The 12,161-nt window shown below is 39.1% G+C and overlaps 1 protein-coding gene across 7 annotated transcripts in view; it reads right to left on the reverse strand.

Moving 5' to 3' along the window:
• The window catches only part of MCTP2 (multiple C2 and transmembrane domain containing 2), a 260,113-nt gene that overhangs the window by 86,321 nt on the left and 161,631 nt on the right, over positions 1-12,161 (reverse strand). For all 7 annotated transcript variants that reach the window (XM_070775046.1, XM_070775043.1, XM_070775042.1 and 4 more), the window contains 2 exons: positions 3,957-4,058; positions 1,536-1,610 (listed from right to left, as the gene is read on the reverse strand). In XM_070775046.1, coding sequence (XP_070631147.1) covers positions 1,536-1,610; positions 3,957-4,058 — 177 coding nt within the window. The remainder of the gene's footprint in view (positions 1-1,535; positions 1,611-3,956; positions 4,059-12,161) is intronic.

Here is a 12,161-nt window from a genome sequence, read left to right on the forward strand (position 1 = left end):
TGAGTTTGAGCAAACTCTGGGAGACAGTGAAGGACAGGACAGCCTAGTGTGCTGCAGTCCATGGGGACACAAAGAGTTGGACATGACTGAGCGAATGAACAACAGCAACAACACAGCAAAGTAAATTCCTGGCGAGGGAATCCAGCTTTCCCACCTCTTTGCTGTGTGACGTTGGGCCAGTTTCCTAACCTCTCTTATTCAACGAGGTTGACATAGGAATGCCAACCTTGGAGGTTGTGGAGACACTTGAAGGGCTTAGAACAGTGCCTGGCACATACCAAGAGATTTTAAGTAGTTGGGTCACAATTATAGGTTTCAACTTTGCAACCATCTGGGGATACTTAGTGGTGAGAGGGCCCTGAGGGAGAAACCTAACATATCCCAGGGTCTCAGCCCCAAATCCCCTGGTGCTCCCACCTCCCAAAGTCATCCCACACCGAGGTGAAGGTCTTGTTTGGCACAGGCAAGGTCTTTTCTCCCAGATGTAGGTAGATTCATTTCAATCTGTTTGCAAAAACAGCAATGCCACCTACCTCAATTCAGGTTTTAATTTTTCAAGTAAACAGGGCAAAAGGCAATAATAATAACAATAATAAAGCCACTGACTCCGATTACACAAAATAAATATTACACTCAAATGTTGTGGCAGACCAAAACATTCGGATGCTCCTTTCAGAAGCAGATTAAGGCCTTTCCCCGGTGTGTCCAGAAGTTCATGGGAAACCAAAGGATGGTAAGCTGCCTTTATATTTAACTTGCTTTATGTAATCCCCAGCTGCTCACCCCACAGGAAGTGGTGGAAGTCATAAACACTTTAAAAAGGGGACACGCTGTTACACAACTGCGGAGGGACAATAAGTACAGAGTGAAATCCTGAACTGCGCTGGGCCAGAACAGGGAGGGGCTCTGAAAAGAACTGGAAAGGTCGTGGTAAGAAAAATGTGAAACTTCCTCTACTCAGCCCTGATCTTCACTTTCTGTTGAGCTGATGAGAGAGGAATTAAGGGCCCCTGGCAGGGGGAGTGAGGATTTATTCCACCGGGGGTAAAATGCTGATACATCTCAAATTTAGGCAAAACAGAAGTGGGAGGAACAGCTGTGGGTGAATCTGAGGCTGGACATCTTGAAAGAGTCACCGGCTTAACTGTATGACGGACGTCGTAAGCAAAATGCCTCTGAAATGTGCAAGGAGGGAGAAAAGCATGGCTGTGATGGAAGGAGGGCGGAGGGGCCCAGGACACTCAGGAGGTTTATGGAGGCTTGGTGCTCAGAATTCCTGTTTACAAAACGGTTCTGGATGAATGGAGGGCCGACACTCCCTGCATCATCCAACAGATATGTTCTCAGTCTTTCCCTTCTTTACTGAACCCAACCCAAGTCCTCATCTAGGGAGGAAAGGGGAGATGATGGGGGCGAAGGTGGAGAGAGGGAGGAGGAATGGAGAGGGAGGGGAGGGGAGACCAAGTCATGAGCAGTAAGTACTCCAGGTGCTGGTGCTGAGTGTACCAACAAGCCAGGTTACTGCCCTGACCTACCTTTTTGGACAGCTTGCGGCCATCTTCAACAAACCGCTTTTCTCTGGGAGTAAAGGTCCGAATACTTGCTTTGATCTATAAAGAAACATCAGGGTTAAAAACAGAAGCATTGAGATGGATTTCACTCTCTCTCAAATGACTGAGAAGCCCTAGAAACCAACACCTTCTGACCCTAAGGGCCTGGGTAGGGGTGGGGAGCAGAGACTTAGGGGTGCCCTGGTGCTCTGCAAGGGCTTCTGGGTCTCACTTCATGAACATCACTGTCATGAGTGATGAGACGAGGTCAGACTGGAGACTTGTGGGGGCTCTTCCCACACTGCAAATTGAAGAGATTTGTTTAAGCCACTGCAGAGATTGACTCACCAAGTCCTCCAACTAAAGTTTCTAAAGAGTCAAACTTCCCTTCAAATCATGGTTTTGCACTATCCCTTTGTCAGTAACACCTTGCAATGTGGAAATCAGTTTCCGGCTTATAAAAACATTTTTTTCCCATAGAGAATCTCATTTCCTCTCAATGATCCAGAAAAATAAGTACGTGAGTCATCTTAGTCCTGTTTTTAGGGAATAAACTGAGGGTCAGAGAGATTTTGTGGTTTGTCCAAATGACTATACTAAGGGAAAAACCTCAAAAATAAAATTCAAGTCCTTTTCTTCTATATCAGATGGACAATTAGAACATTATTGAACTAACAGTTTTGGATTTAAGGCTGTTTCCTGCCTAAAACTCCAGTTTCACATGTATGCATATTCTATATACAAGTCCTTGCCAGAAGAAAACAGGAGATGCAGGGTGATCTAACATGCACCAGAGGTTCTCCTTGAAGGGAAATGTTCAATGGGGAAGAAGAGGAAGTAACAGCAGACCCGCATACTGGAGCCTGTGCCCAGAGTGCTAACATTTCCAGGAATAAAACTTCCCTGCTACTGATTTTATGAATAATCTCTTAAACAAGGCAAAGAATCAGTAGTGTAGCATCAGGGAGAAGAATCGGGAAGACCTGCATCTGGATCCTAACTCACTCATTTATTAGCAATCAGTTCTCCTCTTTAATTCTATTTGCTTATCATAAGATGACATTCATGATCGCTATGGACCAGGCTTCTTCTGGGAATGAAATGAAAGAGTATCAGAGCCTGGGACATTGTAGGTGGGTAATAAATGGCAGCCATTCTTCTAATTACTGTGAAGGTACCCCTATCCTATATTCATGGACCCCACTAACTAACCTGTGCTGTCCCTTCCCGTTCTAGAACCTGCTGCTGATACCATGACAAATGAATGCTCACAGCTAAGTAAGCCACATTCTCGCACGCCTAGGAATTTTTGCTCCCAACAGTTGAACTCTATATCCATCAGAACCAAATGCACTAATTTGTAAACCTATTTATGGCAATTTTGTCCAATACTGTAATTCTATATTTTAATTATCATAGAGATTATTGATATATTATACAAGTATTAGTTGCTCAGTTGTGTCCGACTCTTTTGAGACAACATGGACTGTAGCCCACCAGGCTCCTCTGTCCACGGAATTCTCCAGGCAAGAATACTGGAGTGGGTTGCCATTTCCTTCTCCAGGGGATCTTTCCGACCCAGGGATTGAACCCAGGTCTCCTGCGTTGCAGGCAGATTCTTTACTGCTGAGCCACCAGGGAAGCACTAATACAGATCAAAAGACTTGAAATCAATGTTGTTCTGGAAAGTGTTGAGAAAGGTCAGTTACTACAAAGATACTGCTACTGAGGTGATGATTTTATGGAAAAATAACCTAGAGGGATTCCACATTCAGACTGTTCTGTGTCTTTAAAGAATATTTCTACTTTCAAGAAACTGAAATTAGTATTTAAAGATGTTATAGGTGTATGTATGCAAGGAATACACTGTAGAACTAAAAATATTAAGTCTATGCTATTGGGAAAAAGGTTTCAGGCCTGCACCTAAAGACTGGTAGGGAATATATATTCATGTATTTTATCTTATGCTAAAAGTGCAAGATGCATTTTAAAAAATCCTCCTTTTACTGATGCTTTCCATTAACTATTTGTCCTGATAATGTATGATTGTAGAGCATCTACTATAATAGTTAAATAACATAGAGGCTTGAAAACATCTCTGTTCAATCATCAATAGAAGAAGGTTAAAGGTAATAAAGCCAAGAACCTAATTTTCCTCTTATTTCTTGTTGTTTTGTTTTTTTTTTAACATTGATTTATTGAGAATTACACACCATCAATTCTATTGGGCCAAAAGGATTAATATGAGACTGTCCAGCACTGATTTTTTTTGGCTAAGTTTCAAAACACTATTTTCTCTGTAGCTGTAAAAATTCTGAAACATTTTATAGTGATTTGACTCTCTTCAGGTTGGCCACCTTTTACTTTTGGTACAAAGAAGTTGGGAGGTAGTCTAGTTAGACTTACCGGATTATATATGAGGTCCATCTCCAAGTAAATAACTCCTTTAAAAGCTTGTTCTAAATCTTTATTCTTCAGCACGTAACAGTTTGTTTGTCCATCTCGAATCTGATAAACAATAGATAAAACACAAACTTCCTGTGAGGTTTAAACTGAACAAGCTGACAACACTGAGAATGTAAAATGCATACACAGTTGAAGCCAATATTAAACAAAATTAAACCATATAAATATTAATCATAAATCAATTTTTAATCCTAAAGTGCTTCTATAACTGATAAGAAGATAAAGTAACAATCACCAGGCTTCTCCAATAAAAAAATAAATGAATAAAAAAATAAAAGAAAAATTTAAAAAGAAATAATCACCAGGCTGAAACTGATATATGAGTGGAAAATTGGTGGTACAAACTATTACTAAGTCTACCAGGGCTTTCGTTCAAAAATCCCAGAGGTTAAACATTTTTGTTAAGAAGTGATGAATATTCTACAAAATTTCTGGCAAGTACTACTTGAGACTGCCAAGGTCATGGGAAAAAGGAAAACTTGGAAACTGTTGCAAGTCAGAAGACTAAGGAGATTAGATGACACAATGTGGTACCCTGGGCTGGATCCTGGAACAGAAAAAGGACATTTGTGGAAAAACTGGTGAAATCCAAATAAAGAGCAGAGTGTAGTTAATAATAGTAATGGATAATGTCAGGTTTGTTTTTTTTTTTTTAGTTTTGATAAATGCATCATGGCAATGTAAGATGTCAACATAAGAAGAAACTCGGTGAAGGTGTATGGGAACTCTGTATCATCTTCGCAACATTTCTGTAAACTTACAGTTATTCCCAAAACAGCGTTGTAGGATAAAATGTCTTAATTATAATACAATATTTGATTTTATAAAAATATCAACTATAGCTTATAAAATTGTTGCTGTTCAGTCGCAAAGCAGCGTCTGACTGACTCTTTGCAACCCCATAGACTGCAGCACGCCAGGCTTCCCTGTCCTTCACTATCTCCCAGGGCTTGCTCAAACTCATGTCCATTGAGCTGGTGATGCTATCTCATCCACTCATCTGTTTCCCCTTCTCCTTTTGCCTTCGATCTTTTCCAGCATCAGGGTCATTTTCAGTGAGTCGGCTCTTCGATCAGGTGGCCAAAGTAGTGGAGCTTCAGCATCAGTCCTTCCAGTGAATATTCAGAACTGATCTCCCTTAGGATGGACTGGTTGGATCTCCTTGCTGTCCAAGGGACTCTCAAGAGTCTTCTCCAACACCACAACCCAAAGGCATCAACTCTTCAGCACTCAGACTTCTTTATGGTCCAACTCTTAATCCATACATGACTTCTGGAAAAGACCATAGGTTTGACTAGATGGACCTTTGTTGGCAAAGTGATGTCTTTGCTTTATAATACACTGTCTAGGTTTGTCAGATTTCCTTCCATTTCACTGGAATGAAAACTGACTTTTTTTCCAGTCCTGTGGCCACTGCTGATTTTCCCAAATTTGCTGACATATTGAGTGCAGCACTTTAACATCATCATCTTTTATGATTTTAAATAGCTCAGCTGGAATTCCATCACTTCCACCAGCTTTGTTCATAGTAATGCTTCCCAAGGCCCACTTGACTTTGCACTCCAGGATGTCTCGCTCTAGGTGAGTGATCACACCGTCATAGTTATCTGGGTCATTAAGAACTTTTTTGTGTGTAGTTCTTCTGTGTATTCTTGCCACTTCTTTTTGATTTCTTCTACTTCTATAAGGTCCTTACAATTTCTGTCCTTTATCTTCTAAAATAGTTTCATAAAAATATTTATAAAATATAAAATATAATTTAAAGACATTATTTTATACAAATCTTACAAAATACTTTAAAGAAATGAATTAAGGAGCCAGTTTTTAAAGAACGACCAGTTTTTCACAGCCATGTTACAAAGCAAATTAAATAAACCAGTATAGCTAAAGTTGAGGTCAAAACTCAATACATTTTAAAAGAACAACATGCTGATAAGCCCTCAAAGTTTAAACAAGTTCCACTGGTGGCCTCCCTCAGCCAGCATGTACATCAGTTCCATATATCAAACTACTTGTTGGATACTACCCCAGAAATTAAGGCATCTTAGAAAAACATTGCTGTATCATTTTGGAAATGACCTGGCTCTCATTAAGGCATTTTCTTTTCAGATTTGATAGCAAGCAGCAATGCTTATATTGTATACAGGAGCAGCATATGTATTATTAAACTTCTGGCTTGTTCGAAACATCTCTGCTAACTCAAACAGGGCAGAGGCAAACTTGAGCTGACCAAAAGCTCCATTTGGGATTGTAATGATCAAAGATTCGGAATAACATAGGAAATTTGAGGGCATGACGTTTGAGCTATATTTTAAATGACTACTGCTGTACTACAAGCATTCAACACAAGTGTTCTTATAAACAGTGGTGGAAGTGAGTTGAATAAGTCACGGTGTGGGGCGGGTGGAGGACAGAGCCTTTCCACTTTACAAGGGAGAGGTCACCTTCCTTCCCGAAGTCACCCCACCTCTCTCAGATTGAATAGGTTTTAACAGAAAGATGGTTTTCCTGGCCAGTGGCGAAGAGGAAGGGGCTGCCCCATCAAGACCTGACTTCCTTCCTAAACGGTATCCAAACAGGATTCCGAGCTTCCTCTTGTATCCTCTGTCTCACTTAATAAATTGTGGGTGTTAAAGTTGAAAGAAATAAATACAAAGACAGCATGACAATTTGCCAAGCTGACTTTGGTCCAATTTAGCTTTGCTTCAACCCACAGTCATTGTACCGTTATCTTAAAATTTCCATGATTTCTTAACGCTTCGGGAAGGGCAACAGAAGAACAAGAGATATCTGTATAAAAAGAAACATTTCATAGTAAAAGAAGTTTTTTTTAATTATTATTTTGGGTAAATGATCGTTTCCTCTTTCTCAATGTCCTAGAATTGTGTCAGCAAAGCACAGAATCCACCTAGGACATTAATGCTGTTTTTAAAGCTAGAGATATAATTAAGGCTACTCATGTTTGGCACTTTAATATATTACTTTTTAAATATAGAAATTCCAAGTTTAAAAATGTGTAAAAAGATTGAAACATGACAGAAAAAAAGTCCTTATGGATGTCCATAAATACTACAATTCCTTCCTGGAGAAGGAAATTAGACAGGAATTTCTAAAATTTTTTGAGAATCTATATTCATTTTTATATTCTTGAGAAAAACGTATTTTAAATTTTTTGTGCTAAACTGAATATATTTTGCAGTTTCATTTTTTATCAATATGATTTGATAATGACTGTATTAGTATATTTCTCATTTATTTAAACTGCTATGTAAGTTTCACAATCTGAATAAACCACAATTTGCAAATCCTCTTATTTATGAACATTTGGTTGATTCTGCTGTTTTCAGTCTGTCCTCTATAATATCTCTGAGGAAAAGATAAATAGTGAGAGATAGAGAGGAAATAGACTATTTTGTGTCTGGGATATGCTTGAGTTAAGCACAGATCAATGCACTGAACATTTAGTGTTATAACTAACACTGAAATAGTAACCAAAGAAACTTTTAAAATATTTCCATTTCCCAAGGTTTATACATAATTGAACTTTCAACACATGAATATAGGATAAAAATTTCCACAACATCTCAACTTGCCAAACTTCTATATCACAGTATTTATATAATAAAAAAATAAAAGATAAACATATTTTTCCAGCTGAGGACTATATTTATTGTTTATACTTAACTGTGAAAATTATTTGTAGCAGTTTCTAATGTTAAAACCTCTATGAAAACAGACAAAACACAGCCAAAAGAAAACTTAGAGCAGAGAATCCATATATAATTTTATCTTTCAGTATAAGAAAGGCACTTCAATTAAGACCCAAGACCTCTGTCACCCAAGGCAAAAAGGAATGATACCATTTTCAATTTATGACAAAAGGAAGTCTCTCAGTTCAACAGGACAGTCTTCCTGGATTCATTTTGGAGGGGATTTCATTTCACTCAAACAGAAGAGTGAATAATGGATAATGTCTCTAACTTTAGTGTAACAAGAGAACTCTTCATAGGGACTTGTCACACACCTTTGCAATCTCACCTTTTCATAGGTAAGAAGCACAGATATCAAGCAATCATTTGGGGAAGGCAGCACTGTAGGATGGTAATACAGATGTAACCTAATTAGGAATAAAACTTCCACCATCAGGGAAATGGGCATTTCCATGTTGTTTTACCTTATTTTCAGAAACAAAATGATATATCAGCAGGCTTTTATCAAGAACATGAGTGTGTGCATGAGTGCTAAGTCGCTTCAGTCATGTCTGACTCTTTTGCAATGGTATGGACTGTAGCCTCACACTCCTCTGTCCATGCAATTTTCCAGACAAAAATACTGGAGTGGGTTCCCATGCCCTGCTCCAGGGGATCTTTCCAGCCTAGGGTTGAATCTGCATCTTTTATGTCTCCTGCATTGGCAGGTGGATTCTTTACCACAAGTGCCACCTGGGAAGCCTGATCAAGAACATGCTAACCATGAATTCCTGGTTAAATCAGTGAATGAAAGAGCACAGGAAGTCTGTGTCTGAGTAACAATTCAGGATTTCAGAGCCAGAGGACAAGTAACAGATTTTAATCTGACCTGAAATTACCTTTAAACTATGCAATTTTTCTCTGTATAAAAGAATTTTAAATCTGCTTACACAAGCTTTAAGCACAGTAAATATAAGGAACTTTTTAAAAGTTGGATGTTAAAACTAAGTTTTGTGTCAAAAAGATACTATCCGTTATATTAGAAAATGGAACTGTTTTAAATTGGCCTATAAAAAAGTATGTGGGACACAGAGAAAAGCATTTTTCTTAGCTGAAACTCTTTTTAAAGAATTCTCATTATTATGCTTTAAAGTTCTTTGATGTAACTAGATATCAACTGATTCAATGGCAAAGTTAATCAAAATCAATATGAATAAAACCATCCGTTGGCTTAAGGAGGAAAGATACACACTTAAGATCTAAATCCAAACTCAAGAGTCATATTGATCCTCACCCCTCCTCACTGTAACCTTCTTGTGAATAAAAGGAGAACATTTGGGTGTAAACAAGCCTTATTCTATCAGAAGCTTTTCACTGCACGCAAAAGGGAAAACATTCTCACATGACATCACAGTATAGCAGCTGGTTCCCACTGATGCACATGCAAAGTGACTCCAATAAAATGTGATATGGACAGACACATGGCTGGGAAAGAAGAAAGTGACTATCCTTTACTTGGTTGTGATTCTATTTCCGTCCCCGCTTGGAATCAGGCCTGTTTCCCATGGTAGGAGTCACAAACACCATGAGACTGCAAAACCCACGAGGTCGCGATTTGCCCTGATCAAGGCCACCGCTAACAGCAAATGCAGCACCGAATTCATCAACCCAGCCCTCCTCATATACGACCTCTGTCTTCGAGCAAGGCAATCCAACCCACCCGTTTGTTGTCGTTCAGTCGCTCAGTCGTGTCCGACTCTTTGTGACCCCATGAACCGCAGCATGACAGGCTTCCCTGTCCTTCAACATCTCCCCTTCCCTGCTCAAACTCATGTCCGTAGAGTCGATGCCACCCAACCATCTCATCCTCTGTCGTCCCCTTCGCCTCCTGCCTTCAATCTTTCCCAGCATCAGGGTCTTTTCCAATGAGTCATCTCTTTGCATCAGGTGGCTAAAGTATTGGAGCTTCACTTCACCATCAGTCCTTCGAGTGAATATTCAGGACTGATTTCTTTTAGGATGGACTGGTTTGATCTCCTTGCTGTCTAAGGGACTCAAGAGTCTTCTCCAACACCACAGTTTAAAAGCATCAATTCTTCGGCACTCAGCTTTCTTTATGGTCCAACACTCACATCCAAACATGACTACTGGAAAAACCATAGCTTTGACTACATGGACCTTTGTTGACAAAGTAACATCTCTGCTTTATAATATGCTGTCTAGGTTTGTTACAGCTTTTCTTCCAAGGAGCAAGCGTCCAGCCATTTCTGAATCCAAAACCCTACACTGAACTTTGAAAAAATCAGAAAACCTTGCTGTACCCAGCAAGTCTGTCAACTCTCTCCTTAAAATGTAAGCTGTCTTTACAAACTATTTTACACTAATTGTATAAATGCTGTACAGTTTACAAAAATAGCTTAAAAAAGAAAAAAATGTATTTTTTATCTTTTACATATTTTGACAAACACACAGCTCTAATTTGTAATGTACTTTTAAATATGTATTTAACTTAAGAAAGTGACAGTCTGACTCTCTGCAACCCCATGGACCACAGCTCACCAGGCTTCTCTATCAGTGGAATTCTCCAGGCAAGAATACTAGAGTTGGTAGCCATTCCCTTCTCCAGGGAATCTTTCCAACCCAGGGACCAAACCTAGGTCTGCTGAAATGCAGGCAGATTCTTTACGGCCTGAGCCACCAAGAAAGCCCACCAACTCAGTGGACATGAGCTTAAGCCAACTCGAGATAGTGAAGGACAGGGAAGCCTGGTACGCTGCAGTCTATGGGCTTGCAAAGAGTTAGACACGACTTAGCAACTAAACAACATCTTAGGAAAATAAGATCACAGTGTACTGGATAAAGATTGGGGCTCTAGAGGCAGATGAAGTGAGTTTAAATTCTGGCTCTGGCTCAGAGTGGCTATTAAACTTTGGATAAGTTACATAACTTCTCTCCAGTTTCCTAATCTGTAAAGAGTGAATAAAAAAGATACATATCTCAGCAGCTGTTGTGAAATAATCAGCAAAAAGCAGTAAGAACAGTAACAAGTACATAGGAGCTGCTTATGAAATAACATTATTTTTTAGCTTTATTTTAATGTATATGCTTTTTAACCACTTGTGTTTTAAACTTGACAAAAAGTACGGGAAATAGTCTCCATTGTAAAAATTTATTCTTCTCCATAATTCAGAGTGGTTCTTTATCTTATGAATATTCCATAATTAACTTAACCAATCTGCCATTGGAAAAGAATATTCTGTAATTAACTTCACCAATCTTCCAGCTTCTTTCCATTGGAAAAGTCTTCCCTGATGTTGGGAAAGATTGAGGGCAGAAGAAGGGGGAGGCAGATGAAGTGGTTGGATGGCATCATCGACTCAATGGGCATGAGTTTGGTCAAACCCCGCAGACAGTGAAGGACTGGGAAGCCTGGCGTGCTGCAGTCCACGGGGTCATAAAGAGTCCAATGAGACTGAGCAACTGAAAAAAACAAATCTAAAGTTGCAACTAAGATTGTTTCCAATTTTTAACAGCTACAGACACATAGATAGTTTTATACATAGATATACTTATATTTCCATGATGCATTCTCCTCCAAAAAAATTTAGGTGGAATTATTGAGTAACAGGGTACACCTATTTTTACAGTTTCAGCAAGTACTGCCAACCTCCTCTCCTAAAATACCGTTAACTTCTACTCTCCTGGCTCCAGTGAGTAAGCCTGTCCACTTCCTTGCAACTTTGCCAACCACAGGCATTTTTATCTAATATACAGCAATTTCATAGGAATAAAATGGCCTCAGGTTGTTTTAATATGTGCTTTTTTATAACTAATGAAACTGAACATTTTCTGTCATATGTTTATTAACAATGGGCCATGGTAGGACCATGAAACCAGAGAGACTTCAATTCAATTCCCATATCTGGCATTTAGCATCTGTGTGACTGTGGCTAATTACTGTATTTCTCCAAGCCCCAGTTACCTCTCTAAAATAGATATCTAGTACATAAATGCATAAAGATATGTCTATTAAATTTTAATCCAAAGTCTCCTCTAAGAGGCTTGTATCAGGTCATGCTCCCGCCAACTGCACTGGAGAGAGTCCTTCTGCTACACTTAATCATCACTGTTCTTGAAAAACCTTGACTATATTTGTTAATCTGATGGCTTAAACTAATTTAGTAATTTAAGCTACTAAAACAAGGGTGATGAGGTGACAGTTTACACTTTAAGTGCTTACCGTGTGCTACTGAGTACTCTTTTTACATTTACTGAACTATGTGAATCCTCACCACAGATCTCCACTGCAAGTACTGTGATAATTATCGTCATTTCATGGAGGATGAGAGAGAGCCAGAGATGTTAAGTAAGGTGTCAAAAGTCACACAGCCAGTTTGGGGAGAAGTTCAGTTCAGTTCAGTTCAGTTGCTCAGTCGTGTCCAACTCTTTGTGACCC

The sequence above is a fragment of the Bos indicus genome, chromosome 21 (genome assembly GCF_029378745.1).
Source record: "Bos indicus isolate NIAB-ARS_2022 breed Sahiwal x Tharparkar chromosome 21, NIAB-ARS_B.indTharparkar_mat_pri_1.0, whole genome shotgun sequence".
Lineage (NCBI taxonomy): Eukaryota > Metazoa > Chordata > Mammalia > Artiodactyla > Bovidae > Bos > Bos indicus.